The sequence below is a fragment of the Eleginops maclovinus genome, chromosome 13 (genome assembly GCF_036324505.1).
Source record: "Eleginops maclovinus isolate JMC-PN-2008 ecotype Puerto Natales chromosome 13, JC_Emac_rtc_rv5, whole genome shotgun sequence".
Classification (NCBI taxonomy): domain Eukaryota; kingdom Metazoa; phylum Chordata; class Actinopteri; order Perciformes; family Eleginopidae; genus Eleginops; species Eleginops maclovinus.
The window spans coordinates 19996071-20019809 of record NC_086361.1 but is presented as its reverse complement, the minus strand read 5'-3'; the positions used below and the strand labels follow the sequence as shown (position 1 = coordinate 20019809).

General features: G+C 42.1%; 1 protein-coding gene across 5 annotated transcripts in view; it reads left to right on the top strand.

Annotated features, from left to right (window-relative positions):
* Positions 1-23739, top strand: part of LOC134874775 (triple functional domain protein-like) — a 79797-nt gene that overhangs the window by 6541 nt on the left and 49517 nt on the right. For all 5 annotated transcript variants that reach the window (XM_063898944.1, XM_063898943.1, XM_063898942.1 and 2 more), the window contains exons 2-3: positions 9489-9539; positions 22938-23012. In XM_063898944.1, coding sequence (XP_063755014.1) covers positions 9489-9539; positions 22938-23012 — 126 coding nt within the window. The remainder of the gene's footprint in view (positions 1-9488; positions 9540-22937; positions 23013-23739) is intronic.

The window sequence follows — 23739 nt, the reverse complement described above, 5'->3', positions numbered from 1 at the left end:
TTCAAACACAGTGTTGCCAGACTCGGTTCAAAGAGAAGAGTGACACGGCAGATCAGGATTAGAGCACATAGTCTGTGGCGTGTTTATTTAGAAATGACAGAAACTAGCTGCTCGTAAAGCTGAAAGAGAAACTTTTGGAACCTGTCCTGGTTCCACTAATGCCCTCCCAGCACAGACATGCAACAAGCTATTCATCTCACACACAGTGGATTAATGCAACCACTTCAGCCGCTACTCATTCAGGTTCAGGCTTCATGTTAGCAAATAATTGCCCGATTTATATGCTCAACAGATCATAAACGTAGCATCATTTGGACTTTAGATGCAAGTCATATTTCCTGTACTTTTAGCTCTGTTTTTGGTCTCCTCCAACTTCTGAGATAAATGTCAGACTTTCAGCTGCAAAATGCTCCACTTTGTTCATGAGCTAGACGAAAACTTTGTCTTTCTGTTGGTTATGAGCAGTTGAGGATACAAACCATGCTGAGAAAGCGAAAGTAAACTCTGAAGTTGCATCACAGACATAGCTATACATAGCTTAAACACGCTAACAGCCACGTCCAAATATAGGTAATCATGCAATCCATTTGAGTGTTAAGCCAGGAGTCTTTCAAACAGGTAATCTGTATTCAGTTGAGTTTCAGTTGAGCAGACCAGGAGAGAATCAGCAGCGATGAAGTGAGAATCACCTACAAAAGTGTCATTGGTAAGTTATTCATGCAAATGGAGAAATAGCTTATTCATATAACGGTTTTTGGGGGGGACTGCTAAAGACATAGATTGGGGGGTCCACAGCAGAAATGGTTGGAAATCCTGAGCCACAGATCTCTGGCTGGTCTAAATACAAATCTTCCAATCAGAACATGGCCAGAGAAGCCATTAAGAAAAATGAACGGCAGAGCTGGAGACCTCTGTAGCCCAAAGCATGCATGATGTCAGTGTTATACCACAGTAATACAACCCTGCACCAGAACAAAAAGCACCGGATTGCATTTCAGGGAAAATAACATTCACTTCCTTGTCAGATGCTTGCAAACAAGTTTTGTCTCTTTGTTTCTAGAGATGTTGAACATGGTAAAGACGGCCTGTAACAGCTTATGAGGTTTGGGTGTGATTTTAAAATGGATGCATCATTAATCCTCTATAAAGTCATTGCAGGAATGGGTTGGGTTATATTGCCATTGATCCATATGTTAATATTAAACATGTATCAGTGAGAATACAATATTGTGATGCCAGAGTCAGTATGTTATAAATAATCTAGAGAGCAGATTGCATATCGTCTTAAAGGGTAGGGAGTGTGTGGGAAAACAGAATGGCCAACAACTGTTTTAACAACAAATCTGCTCATTTAAACACAGATACTGTGAGATTATTGGAAAGCAGAGCCGTGCAGCCGCAGCACAAGCCCCTTCCCCTGCTTGTGTGTGAGCGGTTGGTGGGATGTTGCCAGCTCTAACAACATTAGGCATGCTAGAGGTGAGAGTTCATTGGATTACAGAGGCTGACCTAATCTGATCTGGTGTTTATTCTCGGGGATTACTTTGTGTGTCCGTGTTTCCGCGTAAAGGCTTCGAGGTGGAGAGGAGGATTTGTGGTGCATCAGTGCACATGTTTGCACACATGCACACCGAATGCCAACACTAAAACATTACTTGTTTATACCTTGCTTTAAGGAATATCTATTATCCACTAAATCTGTACTCAAAGATGTTAAAGGAATTGTTTGGCATTTTGGGAAGTAGCACAAAATTAGACCAAGAACGTTTTCAAGGGAGTATCACGGGCCAGACTTTTGGTTGTTGGGAGTGTCTGTTTGTCGCCAAATAATTGCCCTTAAAACCACAGCATTTTAAAGCTTTTGTTTTATTGATTGATCAAGCAAAACCTTATGTGGAAGTGAGTTTTACAGGTTCTTGTAGGTGGATGTTGCTACCTTCAGACAGAGCTATGCTAGCTGCTTCTACCTGGTTTCTGTCTTAAGCTAAGCTAAGCTAACCCTCTGTCTTGGCCGAGTCGAACGTCTTGAGAAGAAAGTAATAAAAGGTTATATCCCACTTGTACTACTCCTTTTGATATTGTGCATACTAAAACTTAATGAAGTAGAAGATATGAAAGGTGAATCAAGACCTTTCTTAACCAACTTTCAGGACTTGACAGTAAGAGCTACATCTATACCAAGTGAAATGGACGTATGTAGGTGGGTAGCAAAAATCTGAGTTCCACCATAAGGCTGTTTATAATTTTAAGGCGTAATTAATAATGTAATTCAAAGAAGAATTATTCATATTAAAGATGCTTTTTGTGCTACAGATACATGCTACTATATATCCTGCTTTCATGTCCACCAAGAAAAGGCTGGGTTTGCAGTCTAATCACCATGGTAACAACAGCCACCATGTCTTCTGTGTCATTTCTAACAAGCCGATGTAAACTGGGTCGCCAAAGACATGTGCTATCATTAGAGCTTTACCACACACACACACACACACACACACACACAGCACACACACACACACACACACACACACACACACAGACCAGATAAGACTAAAGGTCAGCTGATAAGAGCTAGTGTGGACGTTCCCTTTCTATCGTCTCGCTGTGGGCCATAAGGTGGATCATATGCTGCTTTGGAAGCATAGAAAACAACATTTCTACCTGAGCTGCAACTCTTAATTCACCTTAAAATTACATAGCTGTCAATCAGAAGACTCAGGGCAAGAAGAGCAAGGTTTTTCTATTTAAAAACAGCGATTGAGAGGTGGCATTTTGCTTTCGCTGGTTCTATTTTGCGCTGTTGGACGAGAGTTATTTAAAAATGTAATATAATAATATACAATTAAGTCTGTTAGTCAATTAACCAGGGAATTTTAGCATTAGGATGTTTGTCAGATGTGTAAATGAGAGTATTTGGCTTGTTCAAATCCCCTCACAGGAGCCGTTTAAACACACACACACACACACACACACACACACACACACACACAAACCCCTCGCCTCTCTGTGTCTGTATAAAAAGTAGCATGTCCCACTTTTCCCTCTCGTCTACTGCGCTCTTCTTCGGTAATCCCCCCGGCGTGATAGCTAATTGGTGTGAGCTCGGGGAAAATTTGCCGCCCCACCACCGTCTTAAAAAAAAAAAAAAAAAAAAGCTGGAACGAGGAGGAAAATCGCGGCGGGGGCAGAGAGGAAAATAGAGGAAAGATGGAGAAGGAGGAGAAGATGAGAGGTAGGTAGCGAGGGAGGCGGGGTGCGCAGGCCGTGAAGTCACGCGTGCAGATTTAATTTTTATGCATTCTTTGTAAAAGGAGCATAAACAATAAGGGTGAGGGAAGGATTTTATTATCCTCTCAGAGGGAATAAGGAAGTCTCTTCAGCTCAGGTGGACAAGAGAAAGTGAAAGAGGTGGCGAGACCTTGGAAAGATAATGAAGGGGGAGGAGTGTCGCTGTGTGCCAGGCCGTGTTAACAGAGATTCTGCTGGTACTATAAAGAGGTCGCTAAAGCATTGAATCAGCTTGTAAATTGATTAGGATCAGTGTGAAAGATTTTCCAGAATGGCCTGTTCTCCTATTTTCAGAGGAGAATGCGACACGCAGAGAGATTGAACCAAACTAGGACAAGTCCTGAAAGACCATTGTACTCCATTTTTCTTTGGGTCTCCAGTGCATTCAAAAGTGCTATCTCACCGTTGCCCTCCCCATCTCACTCACTTTCCCTTCCTACCTTTTCTTCCCTTTTCTCTCCTGCTAAGGGCCGGGAACGCAGGGAAATTGATCCACTGTAAACCTCACAGTCAGTGGCCTTTTGTGTCCCAAAGCAAAGGCTATGGACCACTGAGCTCCTTGAAAGGGTCCCGGAGGAAAGAAATGAAGAGCAGTTTAAAGCCGTGGTCTTTAGTCCTGATCTTTAGGGCAGAGCCAAGCTTTTTTTTTTATCCTAAGAGGGGCTCTTTTGCACCTGGGATCTTAGGAGAGGGCAGATAACAACATTTTCAGCATTAGGACTGAAAACTAGGAGGAGTACTGGTTCCTCAAGACAAAGAGTTTCACATTGTGTATATCTTGTCTTATCGTAAAGAAGAACTTTGACAGATTTATCCATCATAGACATAGTGATTCAGCCAAGTGTTAATCTCGCAGCTGTTCAAGATTTAGTCTTCCTAGTCTGTTTGTCTCTGGATGAAACTGGCTGTTCATTTCCTCGTAGAATTCCTGGGTGTTTTGGTACTGATGTATTCAGTCTTTAGCTGGAATGAAGAAGAACTGGCTATTTAGATGCAATAGTTAATCTCACAAGAGACAAACACTGTGATTTTCAGACCCAAACAGGAAGCTGGTTTGAAGGTTAAAACCAAGAATAATTTGGCTAACTAGCAGAAACAATCATTTTATAATGCCATGACATCAAACCGTGGATCAGCCACTTCTGGTGGATCCCCTAAATTAAGATCAGTATCACAGATCTGGAATCAGCATACCGGATTGCTGCAAGTCCATGAAAATTACCACTTTCATCAAAGCTGTTTGTCTACAAACACATTGGGTAAAAAAGCAAGTCATGGTCCTTAGATGTGGTTAAAGGGGAACTCCACCGATTCCACTCTTTCATTCTGATACTTTTAAAAGTAAAGAGTTTGGCAAGGGCGAGCACCATGCCAGTGGTGTAATTGTATTTTAATGTTAGTCTAGCTGCGTCCAAAGTAATACGTTTCCATTTAAAACACAAAGCTTTTGCTGTATACACACCCAACTACCGCAATACTCCAGCTTTTGCAAAACATCTAAAATGACGACTTTTGAAAAACACTGTTTTCTTGCTGAGTTGTAGTCTGGACAGGTGGCAATGGAGATGTTTTAAATGATGATGCAGACACCTACAAATGCTTTCCCTCTGGGTTCTGATTCATCGAACACCTGTTACACGACCTGCCTCCTGAAAAACGATTGGTAAATTCAATATTAAAAATAATACATTTCAAGCTATTTTGTTGTCTTAGCTAGCAGCTGTTGCTCTGTTTGATAGATCTGCAACGATTGCCCTGTCCAGCGGTCTTAATAACTCTACTTATTGCACAGTTTTCCTGAAAGACTATTTCTGAATCGATGCCAAAATGCTTGAGAGACTTTGGCAGCGGGGTGTGGGTAGGGCGTTGGCTGCTGGAGAGATGGGAGTTCACTCTGACACCTCCTGTACCCGAGGCAGTAGACAACGGGTGACTTTCTGTTTAGTTTTTGCCTAACGTGGCTGGCAGTCCTGTTGTCGTTAATAAACACAGTTTTTGCTGAAATCCATCCTCTCCTTCCGTCATTGCACCGTGTGTGCGAGCTGAAGTGCTCACAGGGACTAATGATAGTTTTTGCTCAAAACATGCGTGGATGTAGCTTAAGAATCTGAGCAGGACTCTTTCCCTACCTGTACCTCAACGCCTTTAATCAAGCCTAGTTAGCTGAGAACTGCTGACCGTCATAGCTGAACTATAGCAAAGAGAGGAGCCCCAGCTGCAGAAAAAATGTGGCTTCTAGAGATAATAAATACCACAGCAATAAGCTCCAAAAACTGATATCACTTGACCACCTACAATTCCACTCTCTGCATCAATACCTCACCACCTATAGTTTTTACCCGGCATCAAAAATCTCTCAGAAGTGGGATCCCTCAGGTAATGTATTGTAAAATGAGTTGTTCACGGCCCTTGACATTTAAATGTTTGCTGAAACCCTACAGCAGTATTTACACTCTCCAAAGACGGCCTTGACAGCAGGGTATTGCTCATTGTTTGTGTCAGTGTGAGCCAGACAATAGGTATGTTTAAATGGAAGAGGGTCTTTCCTACTTGTGTATGAGTCAAACGATGAGTGTGCCTGCCGAGAAGGGAAAGGCAGGGGCCCACAGAAAGGGTGGTCTTGTGTTAACGTGGGCTCAGAGACAGAAGCAGTGTGTGTCGGGACAAGAGGGAGCTGTCTGCGGAGGGGAACTCAGTTTAGGATACAGTAAAGCCAGTGTTCAACAGAGCAGAGGTGAGTTCACTGTATCTGTGTTTTTGGAGAGATGGGGTGTGTTACGGGATTAGGACCGTTGCATTTTAGTCAGTTCCTCAACGGCTGTTGGATGTGTGTGTGAACTGTTTATCCAAATAGCTAGGCTGATGTTTTAACGGTGGGCTTATCCTACTATGGTCTGCAACAAAATTGGCTCAGTGTGTGTGTTGTTGAATTTACCCTCTGCTTCAACGGACCGATCCCAGAGGAAAAGTCTCCATTCATAGCTTCTTTTTTATGCACACACACACACAATGCTTTTTATCTCCTTTTTGTCCATGAGTGTTTGGCTTCTGGCTAAGCTACAACTCTGATTGTTTACATTGCGATAAGATGTGGGCAACCACTACTGTACTCTGGTATTACATTGTTGCACGCTGTGGCTTAAGTGGACATCTTTGGCATTGCAAATATGTGAAGTATGTGGGTGTTTGGTCTTTCTCTTTCCTTCCTTTTCCCCCTTCTTTTCTTCTGCGTCCCATTCATTCTCTGTTCCCAGGTACACAGCTTTAGAGACAAAATCTTTGTGCTTCTCTTCCTGTGCCATGTTTATATGAGCTTTTTCCTTATAAACCCAAGCCCCGGTGGCACTGGCAGTTGTTGCCTGCAAGTTAGCTCATGTGTTGTGTTCTCTGATGCTATATGTGCATTAATGCAAACTGCTACCAGCTAAATATTGCCAAATCATAGCTGTCTCTTTGCTCTAGTATCCACTACAGAAGGGAACCAGTTGTCACAAAGAGAACCAAGACTGACCTAGAGGAAAGACAGTAGGCTGTTTTAATTTGATACAGGGATATTGGTTGGAAACTCTTTCCTCTTGCGTCTGAAGGGCAGAGGTCATGACCTGTTACATAAGACGCCAGATGGTGTTGAGTTCTTAGCAAGGCAGAGACTTCCTAGTCTTGAACCTGGGCACTCCAGTTAACGGACACTCACAGTGCCCTCTATTTCTGTCATTTAGCAGCCATACTGTCACATTTAAGTCAAGTTTTACCACTTAGTTTGTACCACTCACATCAGCACTGTTAATCATTTGCTACATGAACAATTTTCCCGTTGCCTCACGTTGGCGTTCCCAGAGTTCTGTCTTGGCGAAATGCAGATCATTGTTCAGTGTCTCGGCGTCTTGAAAGCCTTTAAATGCACCAATCTGTCACTACAACTGGACTTTCTGGATTGTTTTGTCTTACAGGTAACTAAAAGCAACACACCCCCGCCAACACAAGAGCTGATGCTCAGATCCAACAGCCATTTGTCAAGTCAGTTAAACCCAAATTTAATCCATGTTTCTATTTTGTTAATCCACAGTGTCCTTTGACCCACATGCAATGTTGCAGTCATGCAAGAAGTCTTTGGTTTCCTTCTGTCAGTGTAATATAGCAGGAATAAGTTGGATCACACTTCTTGCTTGCAAGTGCAAACATGTAGGCAAGTGGGTTGTTGTTTTCGGATGTGGTCGACTGAAAACAGAAGAGGTATCAACCTCTCTTTGATTAAAATTTCTTAAGGTTTGATTGTATTTACACCTTGCCACTCCCATCTATCGCTGCAAAAAACAACAGTGGAAGTCCAGACATTTACAACACAAATGTTTGAGGGCAATATAAACGGATTTCCGGGTGCTTCCAAGAGTGCTATCACTATTGATTTGCATGTGCGTTTGAGTGGATACTAAATTTGTCACAGCTGATGCTGTGTTGGGGTGAGTCATGATTTTAGGTGTGTACATGTGAAAGTTTACTTGTGTGTATATACACTTTCACATGTTGTACATATTGGAAAGACAATCCCGATATGATTTTGTTTGCCAAAAGTGAGTACATGATCCAAAATAAGTGATTATTTTATGCAAACATGTCATTAAATGGTTTTTTAAGCCTCTCAGGGATTGAAAACTCCCGATTTTATCAGGTTTTTATGACATTGAATGGAGTATTGTTGGTTTTTGGACAAAAAAGGCATTAGAAAAAGATAACCTTGACTATGAGAAACTGGGACACGGTTCCGTATCTCTGAAAGATCAAAGGAAAAATCAATGACATTCTGCAGACTAATCGATAAATAAATGCTTTTGGAGCATCAGTTTATTGCATCAATCCTAAACTGCAACTAACACAAAGGAGTTGTTAAGTATAAAAATCAATCCAAGTCTTCATCCATATTGTTGGACACTCAAAGATCCTATATATTTAGTACAACCACCAGCCTTCCTCTGCCTTACTGCCGTGCTCTGTGGTGTTAAACGGGAAGGAGTGATCCTGATTCAGAACAGAGGGAGTGTGTGTCACTGAGTCAGCCAGTGCAGCGTCCGGCCTGTTTACATGTTGACAGCACATGACACTGACCATATCTTCCCCTCAGCCACAGCAGCAGCCTCTCTCACAGTCGCGCTATAGGCTCCATCAATGGGCTGATTGTTGCATCCTCTGAGGAACCACTGGGCCTCGGTCATGAGGTATAGGCTGATGAGAAGAACACTTCTGCATGCACTGGTGGTACAACTGTAGCTAGTTTTTCTTACACCAGTTGCATCGCTCATCACACTGTTTCTAAATAAACCTGTGATTAACAAATGTTGATACGTTGGCTTTTTGTTTTACTGAACAAACTACTGTTGGAGAGTTTTCCATATGCAATACGTAATGCAATAAATGTCTCTTTTAGCTGTGAAGCAATGCAGCAGATTTCTGGCAGCTGGTAAACACTTCTTCTTCTTCTTTTTTTTTTAGCCACGCCAGCACCGATTGCAATGTCAGCCTGACAGTTTTCGTGCTTAGGGGGAAATACATTAACAGCTATTGAAGAGATTGGAATAGTTTGAGGTGCCGAAATTCATGACTTTTTCATAATGAACTATAATGACTTTGATGATCCCCTGACTTTTTATCTGGTGCATTCGTCAGGTGAACTATGTATTGTCCAAAGCTAACTAAGATAAGATATAAGATAAGATGTACCTTTATAAATCCCTGTGGGGAAATTCAGGAGTTTAAGTAGCAACAGATAGAGAAAGAAAAACAGTACAGATTCACACAAGGAAAAACATAATGAAATAAAAACGATATAAAGCTACTAAATAATATTATGGTAGCATGCTAATGATGGCGTTTACTGCTCATTAACAGACAAACCGAGGTGTTAGCATGACCAAAACTCTAGTCTAAATCACGGTTTCTCATATTTTTAAGTCATCTCAGCACCTTATTATGTTATTGATGGATGTTGGTTCATATGTGTCGCCAAGTAGCAGGACTGCTGATGGTTGTACTATATTAGTAGATATAAAATACCTTCCATTGGCACAAGGAATTGTACAGCATTGTAATGAAATAGAAAATCATTGGCTTGTCGTATATATCCCTGTGATTCCTCCTCTGATGTTTCTATTCACAAGCTCTATCTCTATGTTGGTAATAAAAATATATGATGTCTGCTTTAACAGATGGATCCCTCCCTAAAGAGCCAAAAGGAGATGTATCGAGTCAGACAGCAGGTAAGACAAACACAAACAAATCCACACATGAGCTTTGCTGCTGTTTTTCTATCCCTCTGTTTCAGTTAGTGTCTGTGCATGTGTGTGTGTGTGTGGCGATGGTGGAGGACACACACACGATTAATATTTCAGTGTTCCCGGTGACAAAGACAGGTCATTGTCACCGGGATTTTTCATATCTCCCTGACAGCCCCCCTCCATCACATACCCTATTTCCCAGCCTGTGATTGGCTACCTGTGTCTAGCACCCATCTCCGTAGCGACAGCAGACTCTAATGATGATGAGATAACGATGAGTTGAGATGGACAGTTTCTGTAGCTTTCAGGATGTTTTCCACCCTCATATCTCAGGATATAATTTGGTTACAGATCTGATTTGTCCAGGTGCTTCTGCTGTGTCGTCCACGTTACGATTTATTCACCAAATTTTCGCCATCAGCTCATCCTAAAATGACCTTTCATCTCGGCCTCACGTCACATTCCTGTTGTTTTAACTAATGTAAGGACGGTGTGTTCCCCGAAAACAAGAGGATTGATATTTGCTCTCTCTGATGTGACATTTAAGGGAGACTTTAATATCAGATTATTACTCCCCCGTGCTTCAGGGGGAAGTTTAATGGACAATGCCTACTACTATGAAATAGAGACACAGAAAAAGGATTGACTTTCAGTGGCTTTGGTCCATATCCATCAAAATGAAACCCCTCCAACCCTAGATATAAAGGAGGACAGTGAGTTGGCAGGTTGCTCTGGTGCCCGAGGGCCCCAATAAAGACAGCTCTAGCGCCTGCAGAAAAGAGGAGACCATGAATGCAATTAAATCTAGACAATGCTGGGCTTCACTGCCACTGTCCGGCCTGTCCGTGCAGCGCTGTCAGGGTTTTTCTTATCTTCCTGGTGCCAGTTATCACTTCCTGGGTTAGAGGAGGGGGTGGATTAGGCCGGTCCATCTGTTAGCCTGGCCTCCACAGCCACTGGTCTGACTGGGCAGCTGAAGAGTGGGTTGCGAGGGGAGTGGAGCACTGCCGTTATGTAATATATGTAAATGCCTTTGGACCTTGACAGATGTGCATGGAGAATGCTTTGCAAGGAGGAGGAGAGTGTTGTGAGCTGGAGTATTTTCGTCCACATCCGTCTCTGTTTCACTAGTCAAAAATATAGCGCGTGAATCTTCAGGAATCAATGCACTCTGCAAGATGAGATTTCATTTCATGGCTGCCTCCAGATGGCGTTTCTGTGCCGATAGCTCAAACTGAAAAAGGCTTGCTGTTGGCTTTAGACGGTGAACTGCACCCGGAGTCAATGGCTGAAAACAAGACTCTGAAAACTGAATCTCAGTTGGACCGGAAGGGAATAATGGAAGTGCAACACTGGAGAAAAGATGCAGTAAAATAGAGTGTTTGTTTTCCTCCCTTTATCAAATGTCTGTATACATCTTGTTGCCAACACTGCTATCGTCACGGTTTGTCTGAATGACATCAGGTGGCATTAAAAGACCCAGACAAATGAACTCTTGGCACCAAAAACAGGCCGTCTTTTCTCTCCCTCTCTCTCATTCTCCCCTCCTCCCTTTCTGCTCCTCCCCTGCTGTGTTTGGGTCGCTGGGGTAACCCTGGCCTGTTTCTCGCTCGGTTAGCCTACCCTGCTATTAGAGGTCTGGACGGATGGAGAGAACAGAAAGAGGCGGAGGGCGAAGGAAAGATGGAGTGCGCTCTGTATTTCCCGGGCAGAAACTCCGATTTGGGGACAAAAAAATAAAGAAAATGGGGGGGGAGGAGATGGAGAGTCGAGTCGACTGGAAACAAACACCCGGGCTGTTTAATCGCTCACACTGTCAGCTCTGTGTTTTCTAGATAATTATACCCAGTTTTCATAGACACAGCCTGCCTTTCAATGCACATCTCTTTTAAAATGTCACCTTCTCGATCTCTCCAGAGGAACTATTCCTGGGGTGTTAAGAAGAATTTTATTCACAAGTTTAGGAGTGTCAGGCTTTAAAATATGTAGTGATCCTGCCTCCTTCTGCCTTAAACAGCGCATTTAAATGGTTTGTAATGTAGTTAAGATGCTACCCTATGGAGACTAAACTGGTAATGTAAAATCTGAACATGATTTGTATTTTAAAGAATAGGCAAATGAACAATTATTTGGCAGAAATGGCAGCTAAAAATACAGTTTGTGAAACAATAGGGCGTAATTACCTGTTTTTACTTGTTAACCGGTTACTCACTTGTTGTTTCGTGTATACAGTGGCAGAGCCGGTGCCAGCTGTACCCACAGTAAGGGCATTGTTAGAGTAGCACAGCTGTGTCGGTTCACAACAGCCAATCAGATTAGCCCCTCTTGTGTTATCAATGTCCGTGTGCAGCAGCCAATCAAAGCTTATTTAAACGGACAGAGAGGCGGGTCGACAGCTGCCAGTGAAGAACACAGGACTGTTTATAAAAACACAAAGCAATAAAAAGCAGTGAGAGCATTATAAAGAATAATAAGAGAATGGACTTGATGAACAGTGCCGTGATTTTCTCAGTGTGTCAGCCTCAGACAATAAGTGACACCTGCCACATTCAAACGTTTATCTGAAAGCTCATTTTTTGAGCCACAGTAGTAATTACAGAACCACAAATACAGGGGGTTCCTGCTTTTGCACTGCCTAGGGTGTCGGAAAGAAAGTGTGTAATGACTGGAAAATGAATGCGCTCAACACGACCAGCGCCAACCTCCAGGCACATTTTCGCAGACTGTAGTACTGAAAAACAAAGCCAGGTTAGCAGTAATTGACTGACGATTAACAGTTGATTTTTTTAATCAGGACAGGGTTAACCGTAACCAGGCAATTGTCGAGCTTCTGATTTCAGTATGAGTGAATCTCAGCAGTTATACGGTTTAAATGGCAGCGATATAGCATTAGCTTGTCCTTTCAAATAGCGCACTACCTACAGTAAGTTACCAAACCATAGTGCAAGGGGCAGAGATTGTAAGCTGACATCAGAGTGTCTGTCATTTTCATATTAGGTCTGTAAATGTCCCCTCTTTGGGACAAATAAAGGTATTCTGATCCATGATCTAGAGAGGGTGTGGACGTAGCTTTTAGCTTAAACTGCGCCAAAAAAGGAGCTTGTTTTCATACGGCTGGGCGATATGTCAAAATGTTTATAGCCTGTGATAGCTTACAGTATATTATATCTGACCAATCATCCAAGTGTCCCCCCCTTTCTGAAATCACGGTCCCTTTCCCTTCTACTTTTTCAAACAACACAATGAATTAAATAGTATAATCTCCTACTTTTCTAATTTTCACAGAATGAATCTATTGACATGGCAATCATTGATAATGTGGTTGGTTTTACATTGTAGAGGTGTCCTTATAGGGAAGGAAATACCTCTGACGTGGGGATTGTGAACTGATACCCAATTGGTACTGGCACCTGATTGGTCAGATGCATAATAAGAACTGGATACAGCGTTGGAGGCGGGGCCTTGTTCATTCCTATGAGAGCTGCTCATTGGCGCAGGAAGACACAATTGCCCAGGATTCTCGAGAGTAAAACTTCTCAAATTACCCATCATGCCTTGTTGTCGAGAGCATAGAGCATGCACAGTTAAGTTTCCCCTTAAGCCCCGCTCCCAAGGGCTCAGTAGCATGAATGGAGAGAAAATACATCTGGATTCAGCTTTTCATGTAAGTCAATGGGAAAAAGTCATTCTGGGCCGCGTGACGTCACGGACTGATACAGAAGATGTCATACCTAGAGTTTAGCCACTACGAATATTTTCTCAAAGTCCGGCGCACCTCCTGGGGGCTTGGTCAGTACAGGGATAGGGAATTAGCTAGTATTTGTTTTGCGTTACATCCCGGTTGGTGAGAAACAGCTCTTGTGATAAAGATGTTTGAGCTTTTTTAGACACTGAGCCTCATCTCCCAGCAACCTAGACACTTAAACATAAACTTTAGATCATAGGGGAAACCAAGTATTTGCACACATGAGTGTAATCAATCTTTAGTGTCAAAATCAAGGTCATTCCATTTCAGAGTTTCCCACAGTGAAACATACATAGATTAACTAAGCATGAAGTCCACTGAAGCTACACTGGCTAGCTTTATTTCTCTCAGAGCGTCTTTGATCAGGATGTAGGTCAGGGTCCAAGTCATGGACGCCTATTCCTGTCCACTCCCTCAGCTCGAAGGAATCCCTGCCATTCCCACACATCCCTCAGCAAGGAATGTCTGGCACGCTGTGAATGTGGGAAGTCCAACTCATGCCGCGATGCACACACATGTGCACGGTGTTGGTTTCCCCTGACCAGTAACAGCTGGTTCAGAAACGATGAGTCCAGGTCAGCTGCGTGGGGGGGATTACGCCTGCATGTAACTGCTCTTTAATCAGATTGTGAAGATGCTCCATGTGTGCTCTTTTTGTGGTATGTTGGCAACTTTTCCCCTCCCTTAGCGGACCGACCATACCAGCCGTCCATCTGTCTTAGTCCAGGCAGCTGTTGCATTCTCTTGGTGTTTTTCAAAAGCAGATACAGACACACACTCCGACCACTCCCTGAGGTATTTCTCACATTTATATCTCAGGGTACGTCTTGAAGTGGTGTTGTTCAGTAATCTGCTTTGTTGTATGAGCAAGCATAATGGCCATTTGACCTCTCGGGGGCCCCTAGAAGAGTGTTGACATATTCTGCCACACACACGACCCAGTAACAGTCCTGGCAGTGTTGCGGTAGTTTTCACACAGCAGAGGATGTCTGGCACTTCCCTCTCGTCTGTGTTGCCCTTTCTCACTGAGAGGTGTAGCCATATTGGTGGATACTGGGATAACCAGCTTTACACGGGACCAGGGACCCCAGCAAATGTTGGAAGTGACGGTCGATAAGGAAAGGTTGTTGTAGTTAATGGTGCGTTTTGTCGTGCTGGATTGATGGACTTCCCGGGAAACCCTGCTCACTTCAGCTTCATAAATTATTCGTGGGAATGTAAGGCTGGGCACTGGACGCCAGTTTCTCAGATTTCTTAAATATGGACATCGTGGAAAAGGTAATAACCACCTTAAGCTTGTGCTGATAGACAATTATAGATAGACTGAGGGGTGTTTTCCCAGAGTTTGTCATTGTTCAGGGAAGGTAAACATTAACTACATGTTATTTACTTTTCATTTAGCATGCACAGCAGCTTCATGCATCACAGCACTCCAAAATAATTGAAAACTTCCTGTAACCTAATTTACCTCAGAGGGCGGCCCCTTTATTGTCAATTTGCTGGAAATCCAATTCTTAGATCCTCACTTAAAATAAGAAAATAAAGTTGTGTGGAAATTATATTTGTACTTAAGCTAGTTATTCTAATGTGATAACAGAGCGTATGGTTTTGTCACGTCACAGCATGATTTAGATCAGGTTTTTCAGACTGATTGACACTTATTTCAATGATGTTCATAGTGAATATACCCGATGTCATTGATTAAAGTCCATGTTTGTCTGTTAAACAACCATGGTTTCATAAATATCAGTTCATATTTTCATTATCGGCTGATTACTTGTGAAAAAATCATTGTTTTATTTCCAAATTTCCAAAGAGACGTCCTGTTGTATTGTACGACCAACCGTCCAAACCCAAGGATAGTCAGTTTTCAATGTTATAAAAGTAGAAAATCCTCAAATTTAAGAACCTCAAACTGCAAAATGAGCCTAGCTTTTGCTTGAAAAATGACTTTGATGTAGTATTTTGTAGATCGAACCAATTTATAAATCAAACCATGACCTCAGCTCTACCCTTCAATTAAGAATATGGACTAATACAAATCATAAATGCAGTTGATAGAAATATTTAATCCTAATTATGAGCAACAGTGCCTTCAGATCCTTTGATAATCCATCAGGGTTACAGCTTTGAAAACAAAACACTAAAGACACGTAACCACACACATTGCAGTCTAACTTTATGATGTTTTCCGGGGTGAACACAGTCTGATACTGTTGGTTACGCTGGTAGTAGAGCCTCAGCAGGCGGGGGAATATTGCGATGTGTGTTTGATGCTTTATCCAACACTCCTGCACTAAAAGGGCTCTCCCCATCAATCGCCCTGCTGGTGCTAAGCAGCTTCTCCGTCTACACAAGTGCAGTGCAGGCATATTATAGGCATTGCCCCTCCTACACATTGAGGATTACCTCCAGGAACCTGCCTCTTCAGAAGCCTATCAGATAAGCAGCTCACCTAATGCCACTGACTGCACAGTGCGCTGCTGCGTGTTGATGCCTGTGTTCCTGCTTGGAAATGTGTGCATGGGCTTTTCCGTGTCGACGTGTAGAAAACCCCAGTATGGGCGGTTTTGGCTGTCTCCTGGATTGGAATATCTCCCCTCAGGAATCCCGGGATTAGCCTCAGCTGCTGCCACTCTGCCCACAGCGGACTGGGTTCCCTTCAGCACATGGACCCGGCAGACTATCATTAGCTGATGCTAGCAGCGGACCACGTTTCCCAGTCAGGAAACAAAGCCGAATCCGCAGAAATGTATTGATTTACCCTAACCCCTGTTTTATTTTTGTACAATTCGTGGAAGAATTATCAAGCATGACTTGCTGGGCAACCAATCACAAGTGGCAGTGCGCCCAGACAGGCTCCGCCCTCATCCATCCGACAGGTACAATGCTGGTTCAGTAATAGATCTACGATGAGGTATTCCCCCCTCCTCTTTTTTCAGCTCATCCTGTTTTGTACTCGTCAACTAGGGGTGGGGGACATAATCGATACAGGATAGTATCTCGATACTTTGCGTGGCGATATTGTATCGATACACGGATGCCAAGTATCAATATTTTATCATATAAACTGTTCATATTGCAAACCCAAATTAAAGTTTTTGGTAACAATTGCTTTTTTCAATACACTATATGGTACTGAGATTTTTCCCAGAATTTTGACTTTTTTCAGAAACTCTCAGATTTTTTTTTATCAGAAATTAGATTTAATCACAATTTGTATTGATATTAATATTCACCCTTTTTTACATTTACTTTTTATTAAGGTGAACTGGGACCTCTCCAAGCAGCAGTTCACTTTCCATGTTTCAAGTCTGTTCGGGGACTTGAACCGGCGACCCTACGATTTCCAGTCCAATCCCCTACTGGCTGAGCCACTTGGGGGCATTGTGACTCCCAGTTTGGGTGGATGTCCACCCATCCATGGGTTAGCGGTTTGATCCCTGGCTCCTACAGTCAGCCTGTCAACGTGTCTTTAGGCAACAATACCAAACCTCAAATTGCTCCTAATGGCACGGCCAGCGATGTGCAAGTGTGTGAGCTGTTATCGCCCCTTACCAGACTTTGAGTGGTCGTAACACACTAAAGCCATATATGTGCAATTAACATTCTAAATTAAGTGAACACAATCTGAAAGTACAGGAAAAATACAAAGAAGAATACTGAGAGATATAAAACAGAAGTTGGAGTGTGTGTGTTTGACAGAGACCGACTGGTTGTCCATTTGTCTTTTTCTTCCTACCCTGTTTGCCTCTCAACCTGTCCTTCCCACCTGCTCCCCCCTCTCTACCTCACTTCTTCTAACTTTTGCTTTCTGACACTCCTAGGCTGCATCCTCAACAAATCAGTTGTCGCGGCAAGAAGCTTTCCCTCCTGGGTTTGGGTTACTGCTTTGGGGACGCTGGAAAAACACTCTGCCCCCAAATCACGTAACCAAATATCAATAGGCCTTTCAAATCCAATGGGTCAATCAAATGAGTGTCACTCAGATGGGCCATTTAAGTGACACACACCACCGCACAACCATGCCCTAATCACCGCAGCGCCTGATTCGGTGTGAATGCAACCTCACCCTCCCCTTCAGCGCCTCCTCTTTCTCCCACACATTTCTTTCTCTAAACCCAGTTACAACAGAATGACTAGTCATATTATCTCTCACATTTTTGGCTTTTCCTTGTCCTACTCTTTGCTTCTTTTGCTGTGTGTGTATGTGTGTGTGTGAGTGTGTGACCTGGCCACTCTATATTTAGCTGCTGTGCCACTTTCTCCAGTCGCAGAGCACTGCAGAGCACAGGGAAGTGGTGTGTCTGTGGGTAAACTTACCTTTTGTTTTCGGTAGAAGAGACAATCCACAACATGGAAATACTCGAAGACATTTACAAACTTCCACAGGAGTTTGTACTGTTTGATATTCTTAAACAGTCATCATAGCATTGAATCACGTTCAGATACTTCCAGAATAAATGACATTTAAAGGCTGGATGTGTTTTCAGGGATCTATAAACCATGTAATCATCAGGTAAAGTGATTTAAATAGATCTAAATCACAGGTACACTAACATGGTGGCAGCAAGCATGCATTTCTTTGGATGCTACCCTTTTTCTCGTGCTTGTTAAAAGACATTTTGGAAGAAGTAGGAAATCAGCGACTGAAGTAAAAGTTAATGAAGGAGCTTTACGGTAATTACCTGAAGAAGAGAGGAACAAGTAGGGTGTTTGAAAAGAGGGTTTGTGTGTGTGTGTGTGTGTGTGTCGGTGTGTGTGTGTGTGGCTTAAAATATTGCGGGTGTTTAAAATGACAGCATGTATCATGGCAGACCTTCATCTAGGGACCGTTAACTTTGACCGTACAGTAGTGAATTCACACACAGATACAAAGCATTTACTGTATGCTCTCTCTCCCGCTAACACACACACACACTCACACACACACGGTGGATTACAGCTTGTCATCTTGTCAATGATTGTTAATTTATTGACCTTTGATTATCTTGCTGCCTGATGGCCGACAGCCAATCAGACGGCTCGTTTGTGGGAAACATCAAAGATTGTCTTAGCTTTGGAAGATGAATCACTCGCATGAGAAAAGGATACCAACTTATCTTCCTGTGTGTTCTTGTTGCGCGTATACACACTCCACAATTTAGTTTAACACTGCAATGGTTGAGATATTACTACTGTAATTAATTCAACATTTTACTGTTGATACAGTATTTGGTAATGTTTACTATGTACCGTTTGAAACACCAGGAATGCTTTCTAGATGATGCAATAATTAAGTTATTAAGAGATTGTCACCCAGTGCAGCTCACAGAATGACATGTGGTGTCACGTTGTCCCTGATGCGAAACAAAAAGATGATGCAACATTCAGTGACGGGGAAGCAAACACTCAGACAACTCATATGGTGCGGGGTACAAAAACAAGAGACGCAAAAAAACAGATAAAAAAAACAAGTGCTAACGTGTAGCGCAACACACCAGACAACTCTACAAGACTGTATAAACAATATCAAGAAATACAAACGAAAATAAGATCCCATGTAAAGATGAATTGTTAGTCGATTGCCCAGAAAAACAAGTCGAAGTCAACTTTTCTCTCTGCGTATGCGGTACAAACAGGGACCAAAATGCCCTTTCTCACTCTCCCAAATAATAAAATATAATAAAAATAAATATGCACGGAATAAAAACATTTAAAAATAGCAGAATTTGTCTTGACAATAATGACACTATTTAAAAATGTTGTCCACTTTCTCATTTTGTCTATAAAATGTGCCAAGAATTTGTACCTAGGGCACAAACTTTCAGTTGGTCTTACAGAAAATTCCCAGACAGTTTTGATCATAATAACACATTTTTCAAGCTAACTTTAAGCCACAGATTCAATCAAATGTAAGTGTTTGCTTAATTCCTCTATTTTATTTTGTTTTTATTTGGCTTAATTGGTCATGATTCTTTCTTTTTCGACGTCGTATTAACTAAGGACTAAGCGAATAATAATCAACACACTCTTTAATCATGAAATTGATTGTAAGTCGCACCTAAAGTTAACACCTCTATAAAAAGTGAAATGTGGTTCCTGAAAATGGAGGCCGCTACAGCTGTGTGTGTGTGTGCGTGCGCGGTGGGAAACGTAGTTGATCACGATCATTTGTTTTTTCGTGGCACCCTGAGGGAAGTCGGGGGACGAATGAGAGGAGGAACGAACAATAAAAATAAAGACGCGTCCCAGTCCTCATCCGTCTCTTCCGGTGGCGGGGAGGAATTAGCATCTCATTAGCATCCCCTCATAAACATGACGACCCGCTGAGCGCCATGACTGGAGTACAATTCACAGTGGTCATTATGTAATAATAGCAACAATTTGGGTCTTTGTGTGTGTGTGTGTGTCTTACCCATTGAACTCCACACGATAAGACACTGTAGATTTTCAATAGAGGGACCAGAATTAAATAACGCTGTACCAAATGTGATCTCTTTTTATGAATTGAAAGCTATGATCAAAGTTTCTGAATGACGCTTCGGATCTCTGTCATATTTTGAAGTTTAATAACTTTCTTTAATGAATATAACTCATCAGGTTTGTGACATATATGGTTGTATACATGTTCAGATTGCTGCGGGTCCGCCTCATTATCACAGGTGTGTGTGTCTCTTTGAGTGTGACTAGCGGGAGAGCCATTTGACCGTACTGAAAGCTGTTTTTGAACGGCTCCTGCCATCAAATATAATACAAAACATGTCTGTTTGGTATTTTGCTCAAAATACCAAACAGATCACCCATTGTAGCATGCCTCATCCCCCTCTATTTCAGCCCTGTTCCTGAAGTGCTGATTATGTGATGGTCGCTTTAAATTTGAGTGGACCTGAAGCTGGCCACGCCCCTTTGGAGCTAAAGCTGGCCAAGCCCCTCGGTTCCTGCAGACATCCTGCACAGAGACACAGAGGTGCTGCGGAGGGGATTCAGCTCGCCACTGTATATGGGGGACGATAGGTTGGGACGTTGCCAGGAGTTCATTGTAAAGCCAGCCCACATTTCGGTTATGACGTCATATCGGCAGCAAATCTGGATCAGCTCGTTTGTACCCTCATTTTTAGAGATGTGGGTAATTAGGAAAAGAGAGAGGGTTGTATTTTCTGACACTTTGTGAGTCACATATTTATGTATTAAAGACAGCAAAAAGTGCATTTTGCATAATAGGGGACCTTTAAAGCTTAGATCTATTTGGCACAGCCGTAGCATACGGTTGAATCACTTGTCTTTCCCTCTCACTTTCAGTAATTAATAGTAGTGCTTGTTAATGACATATATTGACAACATGTACCTCACACAGAAGGTATTTTCATACTGATTTATACATAAAATGCAACAAAAAAAAGGGAAATAAATAGGATTTGTTTGGCCATATTAGCCCAGTGGAAAAAAAGTGAATGTCAAAAACAGACGGGAGGGAAAAGGGTGAGTAATTTGCTTGTCTGGTCATCAGTCAGACCAACACACCTCTGCTCTGACTGAAGGACAAAATCTGGGCTTCACTCTGTCCACCTCTGTGTGTGTTGAAGATGAGATGTGAGTTTAATCACTTAAGGGAATTGTGTGACTATATAAAGGAGTTGTTTGAACAGGTTTTCACTTATTCGATATCCCCTGACAGCCATTCATTGGCTTCTGACAGAACATTAGCCGTGCAGAGGAGGGATCTCTGGCACCAGCACGCCCATGAGATCCAGCCTGACATTTATACGGTGACAATTTATAGTTTGGATCATTGATGTGGGTTTTTCTCCTGCATTACTTCTCATGCTAACTACCTTCTTCCATTTATTCTAGACAAACCAGTATGTGAAACGCATTATGTGCCTTGCAGAGGATCTTTCCCAGAACGATCTTCAGTTATTAGAAAGCTCCAACATCGAGAAAACATTGAAGCTTTTATGAGGCGACTAAAGGTTCAGCCACTACGATGTGATTCATCACTGAGTATTAGCAGGTAGTGGCAGACTTTTTTTTATAGGAAAATGTCAGAGTTTAGGTCTAAGAGGAGGCAAAGTACCGTTGAACTGGGAGCTGTGGTATTTTCATTTCTGTCAGCCGGCAGATTGTTAGCCCTCTTTTTAAAAAGTGCATTTTGAACATTTTCTCACTGTGGTTTGTCTAGAATTTCACTTTTGAAAGCTGAATTGTGTCATTTTCTAAACTGGTAGTTGACAATAGCAAGGATGTACGTACTTTTTTAATACAAATGATCAAATAGGGTAATCCCTTTTAATCATGGTAGACGCATGGCTCAATGGAAAGCATCTCTGCTGCTCGGTGGGTTTTGTATACAATATCTCAACAACTGTTGGACGGATTGAGCTTGATTTCTACTTGTCTTGCCATCATGAGGTTTACATTGGTGGGTTTGTGTAAAATATCTTAACAACTATCGAAATATATTGCCATAAAAATGTATTCATGGCAATCACATACCCTCGCAAGATTCAATTGAATTTAGACAAAGGTTTTTTGTCTAATGCCATCATCAGCTCGAAGTGTCCAGTTGTGGTTGAAGGCCAGATTAACACCCTTTCTGCCTCTTGCAGACTAAGAAATTACACATTAACATAGGTTGCTTAAAATGATACCGGCTTAACATCTGTGTGTTAGCATGTTAGCTTACATTAGAATTATTAGTCTCAATTGAACTCTTATTTTGAGTCCTAACACTTACAAATATTTAGCAATTTTGTACTTTGGTTACGTATTTCATGATGTTTTTCATTTATGTAATTGGGTTATTGATTAGATAGCTGAATGTACGTATGCGGTGCAAACAAGCTAACACGTTTTGCGATTTTTAAGCTCGCTAGTTTTCTTTTTTTTTGGTTGGTTGCGTTTACTCTTGCACTCTTGCATGCTGTTCTAACTGGACCTTTCCAACTTGTAGATTGTATATTTATACATGCTGAAAGCTTAGTAAAAAGAGTCAAAGCTTAGTCAAAGCCATGCGAATGTGTCATAGTTTTTAAATGACTAAATGTTAGCTTGTGAAATCTCCCCTTAAAAACCCAAAGTTGTTCGTCCATTTTTGATGAAGGTTATTTTTTTCCATAATAATCATAATCAAATCAAAATGTGATGCTACCAGGGCAATACTAATGTTCAGATTGACCTCCAGCTTCCTCCCTGGAGCACACAGTCTACTGTTTTTTAAAAGTGGTTTGCTTTAATCTTAGTTGACGGGAACTGAAGTGACATAAAGGAATTAATATCGCCTCACCCCATTTCACCTCTGTCAGAGCAGGACCTACAACAGCTCTTTGTTTTTCTTCAACTTCCCTCCGTTTGGCCTCACTTTGTCTCACCGCTACTGTTTCTCCAACCACAGACTCAGTGCTTCCTCTGGGTGTGTGTGTGTGTGTGTGGGTGTGGGTGTGTGTGTGAGCGAAACTTACTGACTTTTTCCTCATGATTCATGCAATCCAAAATTGGAGTAAATCCTCTGAGTTTTAAAGCCACGGATTACGAGTGGACAAACTGCGCTCTGTCTCGATTAATCAGCCGTCGAGGAAAATGAAGTCGTGGCTGATACACACCGTTTAATACTCCATTCAAACGCTTCTCTTTCTCTCTCCCTTCTCCCTATCCAGGTTTCAGGAGAAATGAGGAGATGAGAGCAATGGAGGTTCTGTCCATCCTCAAAGAAAAAGTCGCCTTTTTGTCGGGTAAGATTATTTTGATGGTGTTTATAAAGTCAAAAACCTCCATTGTTTGAGCGTGCTAGACAACATAAAGTCCTCTCTCCCTCCCTCCCTCTTAAAATAACCCATGCACTCTGCCTGCAAACACTCACAAGGTCAGACTGAGGCCCAGACACTTAACCCTTGACCATCTTGACCATCAGACGACTCAGAACACACACACTGACACACACAGGCAGCCTTTGTTTAGTCAATATCAGCAGGACTGGAGAATACACTAAGCTACAGCTGTGTCTTTGACCCCTCTGAGGGAAGCTTAACCATGTCTGACACACACACACACACACACACACACACACACACACACACACACACACACACACAAAAGTCATTCCAGGGAAAACTCACAGGAGGCCGATCCGGTGATATGGACGGCCAAGAACATCCAGCAGGATTATTTGCTGCTAACACACACAAGTGTAATTCAGCTGGTGCATATGTGTGTGTGAGACAGTGATGGAAGAAGTGTTCAGATCCTTTACTTAAGTGAAAGTACTAATACTGCAATGTAAAAATACACAATTATAAATGAACAATGGTACTAAAGTAAAAGTGTGAGGAGTATTTAAGTACTTATTACAGAGGAAAACCATAAATATTTCAAATGAAAAGCAAGAAATCTTCACATTTGAGAAGCTGGAACTGTGGAATATTCTTGGATTAAAAATAACTAAATGAAACAATAAGAATA